General features: G+C 40.0%; 1 protein-coding gene, 3 long non-coding RNA genes and 1 pseudogene across 8 annotated transcripts; 2 read left to right on the top strand and 3 right to left on the bottom strand.

Moving 5' to 3' along the window:
* Positions 1–4903: 4903 nt before the first annotated feature.
* Positions 4904–6818, bottom strand: LOC130701322 (uncharacterized; annotated as a pseudogene).
* Positions 6819–7548: 730 nt separating this feature from the next.
* Positions 7549–12468, top strand: LOC130701328 (uncharacterized). 4 transcript variants are annotated; one of them, XR_009421916.1, is made up of 8 exons: positions 7549–8231; positions 9026–9298; positions 9372–9498; positions 9619–9736; positions 9849–10011; positions 10120–10286; positions 10377–11239; positions 11309–12452. XR_009421916.1 is itself a non-coding variant. In XM_057523302.2 (4 exons), exons 1-4 carry the CDS (start codon positions 10278–10280, stop codon positions 11500–11502), a joined length of 408 nt encoding a protein of 135 aa, XP_057379285.1. In that variant the 5' UTR covers positions 10163–10277; the 3' UTR covers positions 11503–12468. The 4 variants fall into 4 exon arrangements, 1 of the variants encoding a protein (XP_057379285.1); XR_009421917.1 differs by lacking the exon at positions 7549–8231 and adding an exon at positions 8844–8951; XR_009421915.1 differs by lacking the exons at positions 7549–8231; positions 9026–9298 and having other exon boundaries at positions 9363–9498; positions 11309–12453.
* A 1313-nt stretch (positions 12469–13781) lies between these two features.
* Positions 13782–15063, top strand: LOC130701344 (uncharacterized). 2 transcript variants are annotated; one of them, XR_009004003.2, is made up of 5 exons: positions 13782–13919; positions 13975–14082; positions 14145–14237; positions 14298–14433; positions 14500–15063. It is a non-coding gene; the product is annotated as an uncharacterized LOC130701344 (long non-coding RNA). The 2 variants fall into 2 exon arrangements; XR_009004004.2 differs by having other exon boundaries at positions 13984–14082.
* Positions 15064–16842: 1779 nt separating this feature from the next.
* Positions 16843–17558, bottom strand: LOC132088410 (uncharacterized). Its single transcript, XR_009421963.1, has 3 exons — positions 17376–17558; positions 17178–17294; positions 16843–17100 (listed from the first exon to the last, which is right to left on the bottom strand). It is a non-coding gene; the product is annotated as an uncharacterized LOC132088410 (long non-coding RNA).
* A 1231-nt stretch (positions 17559–18789) lies between these two features.
* On the bottom strand, positions 18790–19293 carry LOC130701350 (uncharacterized). Its single transcript, XR_009004009.2, has 2 exons — positions 19009–19293; positions 18790–18929 (listed from the first exon to the last, which is right to left on the bottom strand). It is a non-coding gene; the product is annotated as an uncharacterized LOC130701350 (long non-coding RNA).
* Between the last annotated feature and the right edge of the window lie 2 nt (positions 19294–19295).

Below are 19295 nucleotides of genomic sequence, written 5' to 3' on the forward strand. Positions count from 1 at the left end.
ATTTACACATTGCTTGCAGAGTTTGTATTTCCGCGAACGAATATTTTCATGCGGATGTATTTGCGGGGGGGGGGGGGGGGATGGGCGATCGAACCAGATGACGTAAGAAAAAGAAAAAGGAATGACATTGACGTAAAGAAAAGGGGGGGGGGCAGGAATCCGTCATCTTATATTCAACGCAAACTGCTGGATTGAGTGCGGCCGGGATTGGATTGCCTAGCAGTTGCCGCGGTGTGATTCACCAGTATGGACGCCCCAGATTTGTATTACATGGTCAACAATAAAAGTCAGACAGTGAAAGGAGGAATAGCTCAGAAATGGAGGAACCACTTTTCCTTTTTCTTTTTCCTTAATTTTTCTTTTTATTTTTTTTTTTTTTCAAGCGAAGAGAGTCGCAGCAGCGTTCTGTTCTTCACGCGACTCGCCGTGACGAAGCGGTACTTTTATACGCTATAGCTCTCCCCTAATCTTTCACCTCTCCCTCCGACCGGATTGAAACTATTGGCCACGGCTATAATATGTAAGGAGGCCGAGGTAGAAAGAAGCACATCCGTTGTTCGCTTTCGCATCTGTAGAGATCAAAGACGCTATATATATACACATACACACACGGTAGCATTGATATATAAAGGCTGCATAGAGGACAGGATATAGTCACAAAAAGTCTTACATATCCTGCCCCCCCCCTTTCTATCTTCTCCGGTGCACAGAGTTGGGTAGTAGACGGAAGAGCCAACAGAAGCAGAATAAGTTGTGTCACCGCCGTCGAGTGAAAAACGAAAAAGAAGAAATCAGATCTTTATACTTGAGCTTATTAACTGAATGGATCGATTCGGGCTTTTCAGACCTCTTTTCTTTTTTCCTTTTCCATCTATGTATGGCCGTAGATGTACAAGGTACGTACTCCTAGCCTCGATTCTATTAGACATCTAGCTGGTCTGTCTCCACTCTTCTTGTTGTCGTGCTCCGTATTACATTAGGTTCGACGTAGGCCAACTACAATGCCTTTGTAATATGGAGCTACTGATCAAAACTCTATTGCGGAGCACTCGTGACGCAATCAGTGCAAGCGGAGCCTTCACTTTCTCCTCATTTTGAATTCCCTATTTGTAATAAAAGTATGAAATTAATTGCCGTGCGGAGAAAGAAAAACATTTTTTAAAGCTTTTAGTGTTTGGCAAAAAAAAAAAAATGCTCTTAAAAATAAAAAAAAAAGGAAAACACGATTATTGCCTAATGTCAACCGCATTTTTAGTTTTTCTTGATGGGTTTATTTCAGTTAATTGTCATTAGAGAGGAAAGCGTGCGGGGTCACGGTGTCACCCTTTTTTTTTCACGACTTGATTTTTCGTTTTTGACTGCGTCGAATGCACGTGTTCCCTGCTTTATTTAAAAAAAAAAAATTCCCTTTTTCACCAATTAATCTTCTATTGGAGTCGACAGAAAAGCTAGTAGCCTCATCGGGGACAGCGAGATCAAAAGGGTGACTTGACTTAATAGCCGTCTCTATACGGCGGCGTTTCGCGTGTTGCAGACACCGTGACCCGAACGTGGGAAACGCGCACGTCAATCAGAAAATGGGGGAAGCAAAGATTCTTTTACTTGCCTTTCATGTGTTTTCATTAAAGCGATTTTCGAATTTGCAGAGTCCTACCTTTACACGCCAAGTAGATTTACTCTCAACGCGCAAAATTGGAAGCGAAATGTTCCGTTGAACTTACGCCCCCCCCCCCCAAAAAAAAAAAAGAATGCTTTGATAACCAACGAAAAGCTACGTTTGTCTCTTGTCTGTTTTCGTTGTAGCGATTTCATCCAACTAAAGTACATGCAACTTGTTGTGTTTAGTTTTTGGGATCAAACAAACTTTTGGGAGGGAGGCGCCCAGATTTAAATGGAAAAAAAAAATTGAAATGTAACGCACGCGTCGGTACGAACTCGCATCCCAATTGGGTCAGCAACTTCGCTTACTGTCCAAATTTTCGTTATTATTATTTTTTTTAACTATTAGAAAAAGGGGAACGCTAGGGAGGGTCAATTAGATAGTTATGTATCTACGTGTTGTTATCCCATCGTGATTTCAGCCAATTATGCTGTTAATAATCCGATGAAACATTGTCCCTTTGTACCTAACGCCAGTTCATTAGTCCGTACACGTAATCGAAGCGGACTAAATTTGTGCGTGGCCGTGAGAGGCCGATCATACCAAACATTCCAAGTCGATTGCAAGTGGACGCATAGGATGCGCACCGCCTTCCATCGATTAGATTCCTTGCGACGTATCTTACGTAGGTATTTGCCAGAGAGGCACGCCAGACCAGTCTTCGTTGTATGTAAAATATGCGGGTTTTATTTATTTATTTTTCTTTTTTTTATTGGAAGCTGTTTTCGCGTTCGGTGTCCTTGTGCCGTCAGAGACACCATCCATAAGTAAATCGATAAAAAAAAAAAAAAAAGTGGAATGACGTTTTAGTAGAATCACCAAGTTGCATGTCGTCAGCAAAGAGTCAAAGTTGGAAACAATCAAAAGACTTTTGTGTGTCTGCCACTGCTTGGGGTGGACGCAGTTCGTGCTTACTCGTAAGGTCATCAATGGTTTTTTGTTTGTTGTAAATTGAAATTTTATTGGGCCGTAAGGGATCGTCCTCTTTTTTCCTTTAAACATACTCAAATTCTTACGAACTCGTATTGAAGCATACACGTCACAGCAATTACTGTAATCAAGAATTTTAGAAAAAAGAATGTTTAAAAGCGGCACATGCGCGTTACAATTTGGATTGCGTCCCTTAATTGCTCTGGCGCTTTTCATCAGATGCACAATCATTACTGACTGATGCTTTCTGCCTTCACGAAGTAATAACGGATGGGAAAAAAAAAAGTTGTCCGTCTTTCGTGTTATGTAGGTCAGCGATCTATTACGTTTATTAGCTTCATTGCAAGCGCATCTTTATTGAGTCTACAAGCGTAAATACTTCATAACTACGGCCTTTTTTAATTTTATTACAAAGTACAGACGCAATGGTTCATTACCTTTTGTCTAAAAAAAATATATTTTTTTTTCTTTCTTTAAAGAAAAAAAGAAAATTTCCGTATGTTTTTGACTTGCAGTCGATCGATCTCTATCCCGCCCAGTCATCTTGATAGGCCATTGCTGGCCAGCCCATCAGTAACATTGACTTTTAGGGCTGGGTCTAAACACTGAAAGTCTGGTTGTAAATGGTCCCTATTAAAATGGGGAAACGCATTAGTGTGTACAAATAAGCGTGAAATAATTAGAATTTCGGCGCCTCTGTTAGCGAAGTTACAGGAAAATGTCAATATGTAAACACAGCGGCCTACTTCGTCCAAATTCAACCCCACATATTGAATTTCCCACGCCTTGTCCGGGACCACCACATTTCACGAGGGGTGTTTGTTACACAATGCGCAACAAACAAAAAAAAAAAAAAAGGGAACATGACACACGGGCAGTAATGGCATCCATTATGCTGTTGAGCCGTTTCCCTTCCACCCCTCCCTTTTTTATTTTAAAGCGGATTTCCTACTTTCGGAGATTTTTTTTTTTTTTATCCGTTAGATTGCACAACAGTCGCTAGTGATGGGCCTGTGCGTGCGATTGAATAACGCGCGCATTATCGCGGCGTACGCAACGATTAAATCGAGTTGAGAGACCGTGAAAGGCGCAGCTGTTCCGATGTGATCGGTTCCGAGAAATCGAATCAGTTGCATTCCCTTGCATTTTTTTTAATTTAAAAGAAAAGAAAAAAAAAACTGACGACATCGAGCCATTGTTCGTCTCCGTAAGCCCTTCCGTGTTCTTTAACATTTTGATGACTGACTAACAAAGTGGGCCGTCCCCGGCCCCGTCTGTGCGTTTTCGCACGGATCAGCAGGTAGTCCGCTGTTGTTTGGACAGTTTGTTTAAGTGAAGGATAGGCCAATCATGATGATGACAGCAGCCGCCAGCTTAGTTTAGTTAAAGGGCATAAAGGCAACGCAAAAAGAAAAAGGGTAGATGCGGGAGAAAAAGAACATCCGTCACGGTCGGGTTTAACGAAAAGAAACAACACGCACACGCAAACCGGACACGGTAAATAAGGAAGCCTTGTGTCCCCCCGCAAAAAAAAAAAAAAAAATGAAAGCCCCGAAGGGAAAGTAATTTTCTATGGGAAAAAGAAAAAGCTAGAGGAGATTTGTCATTATGCGAAATTATTCTGCAGACTTGGAAGTTTAAATATTTGAAAAAGCGGAAAAAAAAAAGAAGGAAACGCGAATGGATGGATGAATTATTCGGCTTGTATTAGCGCGTATAGTTTTTTTGCATAGTGTATGCGATTGGGTTCTTTCCTTTTTTCGCTTTTTTTTTTTCTTCTTCTTCTCGAATTCACTGCGCCATTTCCGAGCCGTGACGTGATCGTAGGACGAACGTTCAACGGTTTTGAACAGAGGCCACGCTGAACTTCCTTCCATATCTTATTACCATATTTAAAAAATAAAACTAAAATGCATCGAAATAGGAGCAACGGTTGTCGTGACGGGGAAATCGAGTGTGTGTTTCACGTTTTGATTCTTTCCATGGCGACATGGCGATGACGCGATGTCGTGCCTCTCCCCTTGAATGTCGTTACTTCTCTTGATTATTTTCACTTATGCATTTGTCACTCGACCTCTAGTGAACTAGCCGAACGAAAAAAAAAATCGACACGCGTCGTTTTTTTTTTTTTTTTTTTTTTTTTTGGATTGAGGCATTGTATTTTTTCCAATTGAAAATGTTCTTTTTATTTATGTATATATTTTACGTGTAGCAAAATGATGTTAACAGCCATCTTTACGGTTATTCGGACTGTGTTTTTCTCCCTCTACGCTTTTACCGTTGAGTGGACGCTCGATTAGAGAGAGAGCGATGTTCTACTATAATCGCAACATGGATCATTGAGTCTGACAAGAAAAGTAAATCATACAAACACAAGAAATGGGCGAATATAATGCACGTTGTTATGTAGGCAGTTGCATCTTTAGAATCGCTTCACTTGGCGATTTAAAGAATAAAAGATAAAAAAAAAAAAAAAAAAGAATTGGGAGAACTTAGTAGAGCCATCGTCTCACTCGGCAGTTTGTTCAATCCATTTTGTTTTCTCGACGTCGCAGTGACATAATCTTTCTCCATGCCAATCCCCCCCCCCCCCCTTTTTTTTTTTTTTCTCTTTAAACGGCTGTAAAAATGGGGCTTGTCATATTTGCATACAAGTATTTACGTGGCGTAGCTCAGAACGACTTGGCCAATAGCCAACGATGGAACTCGACGCAGACTAATGCTGACATTATCGATATAAAAACGGGATGAATCGTTCCAACTGCGCCCATTTCGCTATTCTCTTGCGTTTCCGGTTTCCCGTCGACGCACGTTAAGTGTTCCATGACAGTATCGATAGCGCCCTGGAAGACGTCGACGCCGTTCTTCGAGCAGTTTTGAAGAGTCCCAACTGCGCAATTCGTGTGGTTCCTCAGTGACCTTTAAAAGAAACGAAAGAAAAAAAAAATCAGGTCGCGTTCATTGTTGTTTTCTCTTGATGAGTTCATAAAGATGTTGATGACTAACAGGCAATTGCGCGCGTTAAAGAAATCATTTTCCTCTCCGATATTCCCCAGTAATTAATATTTCGATGAGTGTCGGACGCCTGTCCGCTAGCCCGTCCAGGGAAGCATCGTGCCAAAAGCCTTCCGGGTCGTCTGATAAAACATTGAGGGAATCCTTGTTTGAAAAATTCTTGACATTCAAAACAGCAGAACAAAAAGAAATGCAATTATTGATCATGCCGTGAATGCGAACGTGTGTTGCCTCACCGCTCAATTTGGAGCCGCTGTCCTTACAAAAATATTCGAGTCCGGCGTTCAATCCCGCACCGACTGCATTAATATTTTTCTTTTGAATTTCTCGACTGCCGCCGCCGCTGCACGATTCCACGGCTCTGATTACTGATTCAAAGCATTTGCCAACAGCCGAGAGGTCACTGTACATCCAGTATTAACAAACGTTATTGATTGTCATCCAAACTCGCGACATATTTTTTTTTTTTTTCAAAAATTCTAGGCACAAGAAAGACCGGGGGCACGGTGCATCACCGGAAAGTAAGGGCATTTGTTTTTTTGTTTTTTTTCTTATCGGACTTATCGGTTGGTCGTCAAGTGGTAATACGTACTCGCATATCTGTTTGACGTAGGCGATATCCGGAGAAGCGGGGCTGAACCGTTCATAAGATAAATTTCGATCGGTGATGCAGTCGGCAGTTCTCTGCGCGGATCGTGGAAAAGGGCAACACGCGTTCGATTTCGAGTCAATAGCAAGCAACAGTATCAGGTTATGATTCATGCACGTATCATCTACTGTGTACAGATAAAGCTGACCTTGAGCGATGTAGAGGCATCGGGGCAATTGTTGATCAGTTCGGTAAATTCGTCCTGGACAACAGCACCAAACAACTTCTCGATTACGTCTGCCAACACTTCATCTGTCGGCCAAGATCAAACGCCATTATCAATTCACGCCAAGTCGTGTAGTAGTCAATGCGAAGTTCGAGAGTTGATAGAGGACACGCCAAATAAAATGATTTACCGAGATAGAGTTTAGTTGAATCCAATCCAGGTGTCAGCAAGGCGAGCAGCACGAACAGGGCGTGGAAAACATCGAATCCGCACTTCATGTTGCGATCACAGTGTTCGTAATAATGTGGGAACCAACTAACCAAACTGAACAATCCAACTCTTTGTTTTTTTTAGTATTAATTAGTTTTACTGGCGTGCATCGGAGCTGAACGGCGGTTTCACTCTGCTGACTGGTTCGGTTTCTACTTGGGTCGGGTTTGGCTCGGAAAAAAAAAAACAAATAAGGATGCAGTTTTTCGTCTCTGGTTCCTTAATCTCCGCCCCTCCGCCGCCTTGTTTGTTACTTAAAAAAAAAATTTTCGTGTATATATTTTTTTAACCGCACCTTTGCGTTACCCATCGTTTCGTTTGCTATCTTACTAGGAACGCTATCATAAAGCCGCCATTTCCTGATGACGTTATTTTTTTTTTTTTTGTAGCCAATTGTGATGAATGCTTCATCACGGCCGTTTGTTGGGCGCTTCGATTTTGTTTAGTAAAAACAACATCATTTGGGTTTCGAGCATCCCACGGATATGCGCGATGGATCTCGAGAGATTTCTCCTGAAACTTGCCACTAAAGACTCGTATTTACATGTTCTTATCATTTCCTGTCGGTTCTTTAGTGACAACCTATCATTCTCTCGCATCTCCAAACGGGGATTGTTCGCGTTTCTTTTTATACAAAGAGGAGAGTCAAATGTAAATCCAGACGTGGTCGCACTGTTAATGGCGATACCATAGCGTGTTGGAGATGCGTTTTGGCAAGACATCGCTGCTGTTTCGCTCGTTTCAACATTATTCTAGAGGCGCCTCAGTCAAATTAAAGGCTGAAAAAATATCCCCTTTTTTTTTTTTCTTTTTTTTTTTTTTGTGTTTGTGTGTGTGTGTGTGTGTGTGTGTGTGTGTGTGTGTGTGTGTGTGTGTGTGTCCCCCCGTTCGGGTGTGATATTGATGGCTTTATTGCACGGAAGAGAAGGGCGATCCGTTGTTTGTCGCGACACAGGCAACATCGTAACATTCAGCGACCTCCTGTTTCTGACCTGCTTTTCTTGCTTCATCCAAATCAATTTTGGAAACCGTCCCAAAAATGTTTCAAAAGTCCGTTTTTATCGTTTCTCAACAGTCGACTCGAGTGCCCTGGCAACGGTTTAAGTTATAAAATTGAAGCGGGGAGGAACGATTGGTTCGTGTGAACCAAAGAATAGGGATGATGTACTTGTACAGTCGATTGCAGTTTAATTTTAGCGCAAACTTCATTTTGTATACGTCTCGTCCCCCGAAAGTCTGGTCGACTATCCTTGTTAATATTAAACTGTCGCCCTGACTCGTTCACCGCCCATCCCATAAGTCTGCGTATACGCGGACCTGGTGATGATGGCCATACCATCACCGAATTAGACTGCACGCACTGTGTGGGTGGTATGTTTCATTCAGCACGCGACCGCTGGGGAAATCTGGAAAGCAGATGAAGTTGTTCCACGCGTAAAGAACAAGGTAGACAGATTCGATTTTTGCGCAGTAATGGCCGTCGAAGATGGAGATATCGTCATCGTCCCGATGACTGAAAAATGAGCCCATGAGTCACACGCGTACGTAATTCCAAAAGCCTTCTTTTTGTATAGGGGAGGGTGGGCGCAATTGGAACACGCGGCAATTGAAACAAAAATTCTACCACTTAAAGTATGTAAGAGATTTTGTTTAAAAAATTTGAACTAACGGGAATTAGGGTTCTACATTTTTAGAAAAAATTGGAGGCTTTAGAATCTAAAAGTTTTCGAATTATCCCAGAAAATTGTTTTTTGACTGTCCATTTGTTGTTTTTTTGCAGACAATTTTTTCGTTTTCACACTGAAAACGATGGAGAAAATCATTAAAAAAGGTCTCCAATCATTCGTCATTCATTAAGCTATAAGTTGATCACATTAATTTTTTTCTAGCTTAACTTTATCATCTATAAAAATTAAAACTCCGAGAAGACCCATGGTCGGAGCAATTGGAACACCCTATTCCAATGAATGAGTATCCCTGATTCTGAGATATCGTCATTTTAGTTTTTTCCTAAAACGCGGGAGCTCTCTTATGGGAAAACCCACGTTTCAATTGCCCAGACGCCCTGTTTCAATTGCCGAGTAGAATTGGCAATTGAAACAACTTGGGGTACCTCCGGTTTTTTACTCATAGCACATATTAAACTTTGCCGAACCCACCCAAAAAAAAATACTGTTATGTAGCTGAGATAACTGGCTACAAATCTATATATTTTTTACTTTACTTTGACGATTTTTGTAATCGTACGGATCAAAAATAAGGTTTGTGTTCCAACCACGCCCACCCTCCCCTACTTAACAATAAATAAAAACAAGTTTAACGTTAACATTTACAGGACCCGAATTACACGAACAAATGATGACATGCAAACTAGTATGCAAAGTAGCAGTACTACGAAGTTATTGTTGTAGCTTGCCGAAGGCCCGCTCTCATTAACGGTGTGGATCTTACTGCCACATTTGGTTTCATTCATGATGGTGTTTAATAATCCTCGAACGATATCTTTGACGGTGCTCCAAGGGTTGGTGCACTGCTCAAACACTCGGACGATGCACTTGTTACTGTCTTCATGAATCCTTTGCACATAGCACCCCGTTAAAAAAAGATGGTAAGTGTGATATTGATTAGTTTTTTTTTTTTTTACTCTAATTTGTACCTGCAATACTCGTTCTGAAAAATAGAGTCATTTCCTTGCAGTAGAGTGAGGAAAGAATGTCGCAGTTGAAAGCAATCAAGGATGTCCGTGTCGTGCGGTTCCTTTAGACACTCGGTGCCGCCCCCAGCAACGAACGCTAGTGATGCAAATGGGTAAGAGCTTTCAATAAGAGGTGAAGACGAAAAAAAAAGTCTGTGTTTTAAACATTTGCTACGTGCGAACGAAGAGCCAAAATGTACTTACTAACGATGCGATCTCCGTCGTCTTGGCAGGCGTAGTTCAGCGCGCCTGACAACGCGTATCCAAGCGATTGTAAATCGTGATCGCCCTGGACGGCCGTACAGCCTTTGAGTGCCACAATGAACGACTGAATGCATTGCTCAATGTCTGGTATGTGACTGTTTATATATATATAGCAAGGACACATTTATTTCGACCAGTTCCATGTACTTTATGGAGCCCATATCTAACTCTATATGTGATCTGAATACTTATTGCATAGGCTCGTAATGGGCGCATCATTCATGTGCGTTGTCGTCCTATTGCCGGACAGAATGCGAATCAGCAGGTCATCGCTCTGCTTCTCGATCTGATCGGCGAAAAAAATCCTCTCCAAACAGACGCCGGTCTGGGCCCATTGATCCTGCGACCATGACACAGTAGCTGTATTATTTATTTCTTCCTTTTATTTGTCGATATATGTATGCACACGTTAAAAAAAATTTTTTTTTTTTTCTTTCTACTGTGTGGTCAATGATGGTACCGGCAAGCAGAAGAGCCATAATCGAATAATGTAGTACCTTGACGCGGCGCACTGCCTTCGATCCGTAGTTTTGCATGCACCGACGTAGGAACGCATCAACGTCAGAATAACTTCCAAGCGGTTGCACGGAAGCGACCGAGTTATTATCCAACGTATCACCAACGCCTAATGTTAACCGTAAGGAAAATTTAATCTGTAAAATCGATCATCGCTCTCTCTCTACCTATTGAATGGTTTAACCGAAACTTTTTTTCTATGATTAAATAGGATTGCCCGTTGTTTGATGGAGGAAACCACAAAACTGGATACGTGCTGGCCTCTAGCGATGCCACTAACATCATCCCACAAGCCATTTGTTTTGCTCCAACCCAAAAGTTGGTTCAGTTGATTGCAGTTAACTTTCATTACTTGGTAATGAATTTCGTTATCGATTTCACGTCTAAAGTGAAAAGCAACAACAGCAACCAAAAAAAAAAAAAATAATGTTCTGACCGTGATTTGCAGCCGAAGCGAAACTGTTGAAAAGTAGAAAGTTCAATCCTAATGGCACGCACATTAATAATGAGCACGAGATGCGTCCCATGACGATCGGACAGCGAAAACAGTCGACTAACTGACTCGCTTGGCACTCCGTTCCCGACTAGTAATTGCGGCTTGACGTCAATTGAATTGTGCTGTGATGGCACTAATGCGGATTTGTTGTTCCGTACCTTGGTGCGGTGGTGGCCACTTCCTACCGGAAGACGAACTTTGTAACGTCAGAGCTGCTCCAACGATTCTTACAAAGAGGATATGGAGGATATTTTTCCGAACTATATCGGGTCTGCTTGCTACAGTTTCGAAAAATAAGCAATGCGGCGTTCTTACTTGCTTCTTGTTCGTGAATGGGTAAAACCAGGAGTTACGGATGCACGTCTTCCTGTTGAGTTTTTTTAGGGCATTGTTGTTTAATTGATGGGGCGAAAGAGAAGGACAAAATGAGTCTAGTTTTCCTTGAAACTTTGAGCATCAATAAGCGTCTGCATGACAATGTCTTAATGTTTTGTTTTGCAACTGTTTTGAATCCCAGGTCACACGATCCTTGGGTTCCCATGTTCCCTTTTTCGGAGTTCCGTTGTACCTTCAGAACAGTAAGTACATTGTCTTTGCAATAGATTCTTTAATTTTATAAGCCTAAAGTTTTCCATTGTAATGTTTAGTCTTGCGCATCCATGGCCTTTACCTACACCGAAGTCCTTCACCAAAAGAGGCTTTGAAATCATTGGCTTTGGGCAGTGCCCTTCGTTTTAAGTATCTTGACATGCTGCTCTTACTGGACGCCAAGACGAACAGAGTCCCCACGATTGATGCAGCTAGGTGCAGACGCCAATCTAAATATTTCCATGTACGTTAGATGGTCAGCCTGATGAATGAGTTTGCATCGAGGCAAAGTTTTATTTGGTTTTTAAAAACACACTTTCTAGTGCTCCAAAGTCCCAGCTGCAAGGGACGTGTCCAGTCCTTGTCGGATTATTTCTTACCAAAATGCGGAAAATCTTTCTAGAAAGCGACTCGACGTAGCTAGTGGCCCCATTTGCTAAGGTGTCAGTTTCACCTTGCTCTTTTGGTTTTCTATCTTAGTCTGCTATTGGTTTTTCTATTGTTGTTGTTCACCAGAATCCAAATGCTGCACTTCTTTTGTGTTACATTTCTCACATGTTCCATATTATTTCGGACGAAGGTAATTTTTCCCGGCTTGACGAATCGATATCAAACAGCTTGAAGCCAAGCGTGACACCTGTCTTCGCTGAAGGGTGTTTCTCGGATAGCAAACAACAAGTAACTCGCTGAATAGGAACAGTTTTGAACTTTGAAATTTAATCTAACTTAGACCGTACTTCAATATTATTACAAATGCGAAAAGATTGCCTTTAAATTACGAAGAAGTGCTGAATGTGGCACATGTACGAATCGTGAATTAAAAGGAGAGCGTCGACATGTGACGCTGAAACTCGCTCACTTCATTGACGTTATGGTGAACAGTCTACAAAGCGTATTATTAATTTACCGAAGACCACGTTACAATATTACTACAGGTGAACACAGGTAATCTTTAAACTACGAGGAAAAATAGAGAAAAATGTAGAATGGCTCCTGGCTCGACGGTTGAATGAAATGAATCAAATTACTATGTCTCTTATTTACAATTTTTCTTTTAGCTCCGAGTCTAATTCAAATGCGTAGAATATGCATAGAATAGTACTAAGTGTTTCCCGTACTTTAATTTTTAAAAACTTGTACTGCCATTAGGGACAAATCTCCCTCCCGTAATTACGACATAAGCTCAAAAATTAAACGCTGGTTCTGAATAAAATATTAATTTTCCTATTATTTAAGCGGTTTTAAATTAAATCAAATCGCCTGGTTTCCCACATCCACCTTTAGTATGAATAACTCATAGCAATATATTGGTTTTTGAAAAAATAAATTTAAAAACAGGAAAAGTCGGGCTTATTTTGTCGTCCTTATTTTTAAACCTGTGTGGAAGGGCTTATTTTGTCGTAATAAACCTGTCTGAACTTTTTCTCGCTAGATGGCGATACGGGATCTATTGTTTTGCGAGAAAATTTCTCTTATGTTTGTGTTCCATAGCTGTGTGGCTGGAACGAAGGTTGATGGTACGAGAATTGGTGGGATCAAACCCTGAGTTGCCCTGGTGAAATCTTGGGCATCACCAGTAACGTTTTGGCTAAAATGAAGAAATCCGTTTCGATGTTGGCTTCGGTAAAAGCAAGACTTTTCAGGTTTCATATTTTAAAGTTTACTTTGATTTCGACCATTTCTTCGATGTATTTTAGTATGAGGGCGAAATCACTGGCGTAAGTGAGTTCATCATTATGAAAAAACCAATGTCGATTAGAACTCGAGTTACTTTATTACCACTTCAGCGCCACCTGATATCCATGGGGCAATAGCAAGTTTCGGCACTAGAGGACCGTGGCCTCCACAGGGTACTAGGCGTGAGTATATCTAGCGACTCATCCTGAGACTGTTTCTTCTATAATTATAAAAGACATCCTGTGCATCTCACCAATTGAATTCTGAAATTACCTAATAGATTAATATCTTCAAGCAAGGATCAGTTTCAGGATTTAAAGCCTTCAGCAATTACAACAATAAGCTCATATTTAAATTGTTGTCCAAAATTTCTACAACCATGACTTCTTCCTAAAACCTATGCAGTATGATATGCTTGACAGGTGAGTGTTACACCAACATCCCATATATACCAATTATCTGCCTTATTCCAATTTATTTCTTTTTTAGGGGACAAGCATAAACTATGCCATTTCCACATGTGAGACACATGGAAATGGCCTGGCAGAATGCATACACCATTGTGCTTGCTCATCTTGGCCTTCCCTTGTGTTGTCACCATAGACGAGTTGCCTTGCTTTAACAGTTGTACTGAAGAAGAATTATTAGGCAAAATATTAAAAGGTGATACCATATTGTGTATGCTCCTGTTGATATGTTTTAGAATGCTGATGCATAAGGAGAACTCTCTGGAATTTGTTATCAAGCTGGAAAGGTTTCAAAAAAAAGTTACATACAGGTAACAGCTCATTAATCACGTCAGTATGCTGGCCCAAAGTTAAATTAAGATTTAAATCCTATTATAGATTGTCACATCAGTGAGCAAGGTTCAGTTTAGGGATTGAGAGCCCTCAGCGACTATAACACCTAGCCCATATTCAAATTGTAGCACTTGATTGCTGCCACTGATTCTTCAAAATGCCTATCTTGTATGGAATGCTTGACAGCCAAATGGTACTCCGACGTCACATAAATATCAATTGTTTACTTTATTTACATTTATTAAAAGTTTTTGAAGGAATGATTTAAACAAATGCCAAAGGTGAGACATGCTGGAAAAGCTTGATATGAATGTGTAGACATAGTTTTGGAATTCAGAGGTGCAGCCGGCTGTTGGGTAAAACTTCATTTAAATTTTGTTTCAATTCAATATGTTTTAGTTACTATTTGTGTGATTAGGCAAAGGATTGCGCCATCCAGGCAATGTGGATATTCTGCCATGTACATGATAAACCAAGGATTCTTCGTCAACATGCAAGATGTTACTCCCTGGTAATGCTTTTCTGCTGAGTTTGCTTAGTTTTCTAATTTTAATTGTCAATGTTGTATTAGTAAACTACTGTTGGCAGAATAGCTGACACATTGGGAAAACGGTTATGGCAAGTGCGATGAATAAATCACCATAGGTCAGTTGTCTTGCCTTCACAATTGCAACGAAGATGAATCATGGAGTTAAAAACATTAAAAGGTGGTACTATTTTAAATTTTTTAATTTTTTAAATTGGTGTTTCGCTAAGTGCTGATACATGTGTAGAACATGCTGGAATTCATGTCATCCTGGAGAGGACTAAAAAAACGAGCTTTATCCACGAAGCAGCTCATTAATCATGTCCCAAACGATTGTCTGCGTCAGCCAGCAATCTTTCAATGGCTAACAAGCATTTAATAGTTTTGAAAATCGCGGTTTGCACTCCCTAAGGCGACATTCCTTAATCCCACCTGTCAAAAGATTTGAATGCAACCATTTTCTATTCTGAACTATCGCCTACGAAATTCTTTTTCCATAAAATGAGGTGATTTGAGGTTATAATGGAAATTGTCGTCAAGACTGCTGAGACCATGTACCTTCTTTACCTTCACGTTTAGTGATCAAAACAACCAACTATGTAACCTTTCTTTCTTTTTTAAGGTGCATGGAACGTCCAATCGGAAAGCCCATGGAAGGTCTCTGTGGCCAACACGAAAGGTTCTCCCAAACTTTCGTATTCAAGTTTTAGCTATGGTGATCATTTGCAACTGCATAGCCTTTTAGAAGCTCCTGCCAGGAAGCTACAGGAATATGGCAGATGATGAATTTATGTACCATGTAAGCGATATCAATAAGAACGTTTTATGCTTATCTATGTTTTATTTTCTTAATTTAGATTAATAGCAATAGTGAGCCTGCAAAGGTTTCTGGTTGGGATGTGATGACGAAAAGTTATAATAATTTAAAGTACGGAATTGAATTTCCCTCCATCAGTCGCCTGTGTATTCCCGCGTATTACGGTATTAATTATTTAAAAATTGAAGTGCATATCTGGGCTCCCTTCTTTTCTGAAGCCCCGTTTCCCCTTGACTCATAATAAGCCCGTAGGGGGTCATGCCCCTACTGTACGGTATATATAAAAACAACATATACCGAGGTTTGGAGGGCTCTGGCCGGAAAGGGGACGTGGGGTGCCGCTTCGTCCGATGATGTGTTCACGGAGGGTGACGTGGCTGCCCACAAATCCGAACTAAAGGTTAATCGCTCCTGTAAAAATGTTCCAAATCTTCAGCTCTTCTTCCGGCTTCTCTTAGCCAATCACCGGGTAATCTCCCCGGTGGGTCAACAAGGCAGTGTCTCCCCCTGCCTGGGTTGACGGCAACTTTTGAAAGGGCTATTGTGCCTTTTTAAAGTTGCAAAAATAATTGTGAAGTGCAGAGTATTGTCAATAAATTTTTTTTTATAAAATTTTTTTTGCAAAATTTGTTACTTTCGTTGTCTGTGTTAGCTGTGTTCACACATTACATTTATCAACTTTTTTCTTTGTGTTTTGCTTTATTTGTTTTTGTCACCTTTGATGGTAATCCTTGTTTCCATTGGTTTATCGTTTATCTGTAAGTATTCAATTATTATTTATTACACTCTTTGAATTCTTCAACTTAGATTCAAGGAACAACGTGTAACATCTGGATATTTTTTAAGGTAATTTTGTATTTTGTTTTACTCGTATGAGAACCGATCCCCAGACATTCAGCGTGCAACGCCGATGCTCAAACATTGAGCTACGAGATATATCTAAATATTTTATTATCGCATATCATATGTTATCGTCTAGGATGTTTATGCAGTCTTTCACAACTATATGTTTATCTTTCTATTGCTTTCATAAGGTTCATAGCTCTGTGGTAGAGCCTTTAGCTGGGTTACCTGTTACCCTGGGTTCAAACCTCAGTAGATGTGTAAAAATGAAGTAGAATAAATGTAGAAGAGTATATTGCAGAATTGCATTTCAGTTTTATTCTAAGTGTAAATGCAAGTCCACAAGTGACTAGAAAAAAAAGCCAACTTAAAATCATATGATTCGTGGCTCATTGGTAGAGCATCGGCGAGGTATGCCGAACATCCAGGGTTCGATCCGTGGATAATAATAGAATGCTTACAGATAAACGATAAACCAATACCCGTCACCTTACCATCAAATGTGACAAAAACCAATAAAGCAAAACAAAAAGAAAAAATTGATAAATGCTAACACAGACAATGAAAGAAACGAATTTTGCAAAAAAATTTTATAAAAACAATTTTATTGACAATTCTCTGCACATTACAATTATTTTTGCAACTTTAAAAAGGCACAATAGCCCTTTCAAAAGTTGCCGTCAACCCAGGCAGGGGGAGACACTGCCTTGTTGACCCACCGGGGAGATTACCCGGTGATTGGCTAAGAGAAGCCGGAAGAAGAGCTGAAGATTTGGAACATTTTTACAGGAGCGATTAACCTTTAGTTCGGATTTGTGGGCAGCCACGTCACCCTCCGTGAACACATCATCGGACGAAGCGGCACCCCACGTCCCCTTTCCGGCCAGAGCCCTCCAAACCTCGGTATATGTTGTTTTTATATATACCGTACAGTAGGGGCATGACCCCCTACGGGCTTATTACGAGTCAAGGGGAAACGGGGCTACGGAAAGGAAGGGAGCCCAGATATACACTTCAACTTTAGAAAAATTTAATACCGTTTTAAATGAGAATGTGAATAAGTATGGAAACTCCATGTAGTGTATCCAATCATTATACTTTGTTCCAGACATTCCCCCAAACAAGGAACCTTTTGAGTATGTAGGAGTTAACCTTGCTCAACTCCGTTTCGTTGTAGAGAAAGTTGCCCTTTAGAAGAACAATTCAAGAATTAAATGAACGCGTATTTTTTGGTACGACTTTTCAAATGTTATCCAAAATGTTACCTTAAGCTTTTGTCATATGGAATTCTCTGAACCTATGAAAGCGTATGGAAGTGGCTTCCTTTCATCACTGCCCTTGCTGCATTCTACAAGACAAGGTCTTCCAGATGAAATTGGAATCTGCACGGTTTTAAAAAAATAATAAACATTAGTTATATATCATCTACATATTCCCGCTGATGAACAGATATTCTTAATTACGATTGCTGCAGTGATTTTGCCGAAACTGGATGCTATTGAGCTGTTCTTCCGATTAAGCCGAAATCGTCGGTGAGATACATCGAGGAAGAAGCAGGAGCTCCAGAAAGCCCAACCTTATTGAAAATGTAAGCATTAATATTTCTGACAAAAAATTAAGCCTGTTATAGCTTTCCATTTCTGATAAGAGGCATTCCCAGTATGATCATAATCATTCCCTATTTAATGAAAATGTGTTACATAATTATATATAGTTAGAAAAAACTTAATTTTTACTTACAAATTCAATTGTAAAAAGATGAATCTGGTTTTGAAAGGTTAATGCATAAACCTTAAGACAATCCTGGAATAGTTAAAAGATTAATTTCGACGTTTTTAATTGAAATAAATTTAAAAACATGTTCCCAATTTTTTCTTCACAAAACTTTGCGTCGTTTACCGTTGCCTTAATAACTTGTCACCCTCTAAAAGCAAATAATACCTGGGCAGTTTCCTTGTATATTGATATTGATGACAGCTCGGCTAACAGTTGGTAAACCCTGAAGCAGGATGCAAGTTGAAAAGCAGTTATATTGCAGAAATTGTAAGAGTACCTTTTAGGACGACCATAGGCCACTGTTCCTTGAGGTTCCGCATCACACTATACATCAACGATTTTACATATAGGGTGGGTTTGACAATGATATCATTTCGCTAGTGCATTGTTAGAAACCAGTTTTTTTTTTTGTCTTTTAAAGTTTAGATGTAGAGGCAATTATTTGGTATGCATCAATACGAGATACTCTGGGACAGCATACTGACATGACTAATGAGCTATTACCTGTATGCAACTTTTTTTTGAAACCTTTTCAGCTTGATAACAGATTCCAGAGAGTTCTCCTTATGCATCAGCATTCTAAAACACATCAATAGGAGCATACACAATAGGGTATCACCTTTTAATATTTTTCCCAATGATTCTTCTTCAGTACAACTGGGAAAGCAGGGCAACTCATCTACGGTGACAGCACTAGAGAAGGCCAAGATGACAAATGAGAAAACCAGCAGTATCAGATTTCTATCAGTAGTCTTTTTCCTAAAACAACATGAATGATTAACATCAGGCAACTAAACAAACTCTGTGAAAAAGCATTAACAGATGTAAAATCTCTAAAGCCAATATAGAATCTGAGGTTCCTATGTAATAAAACTAGGCAAAAGAGTTTTCACATAGCCAGATGGCAAAATCCTGAAGCACAGTTACTTTAGAAACCTTATATATATTAAGTTCCAAATCTGTAAGCGAAATGGTATATGCATTCTGTCAGGCCATTTCCACACGTCTCACGTGTAGCATAGTTATGCTCATCCCCCCAAAAAGAAATAAATTGGAATAAGGCAGATAATTGGCATATATGGGATGTTTGAGTAACACTCACCTGTCCAGCACATCATACTGCATAGGTTTTAGGAAGAAGTCATGGTTGTAGAAATTTTGAACAACTTTTACTTTTTAGAACAATGGTTCAAATGATGTCCTGGGGAGGCAGCACAGGTATAGTAGTTTGTAACCTAAGTCTTAGTTTATGAACACGAATGAAATTTTGTCATTGCCAAGCAGATTAAACAGTAATTCAGGTATGAAGAAAAGCATTACCGTTCATTAAGTTGATTCCAACAACAACTATGACTTTTCACTATTAATTTTAATCCCTTATCATTCTTATTTGTCTGTCACACTTATAACAGCATACTTCACACGTGCAATCAATGCAAAAGATTTTCTGTACGCTCTAATTGATACTGGATTGATCTTTCTCTTGTTACCGGAATTCTGGTTCAAACAGTATTTATTTTTTTTTTTTCAAAGGTTCACCGTTACCTCGGAATACCGGCATTGTTTCACTAACAGCTGACACTAGAAAGAAGATGATGCACCAGAAG

The sequence above is a fragment of the Daphnia carinata genome, chromosome 10 (genome assembly GCF_022539665.2).
Source record: "Daphnia carinata strain CSIRO-1 chromosome 10, CSIRO_AGI_Dcar_HiC_V3, whole genome shotgun sequence".
Taxonomy (NCBI): Eukaryota; Metazoa; Arthropoda; class Branchiopoda; order Diplostraca; family Daphniidae; genus Daphnia; species Daphnia carinata.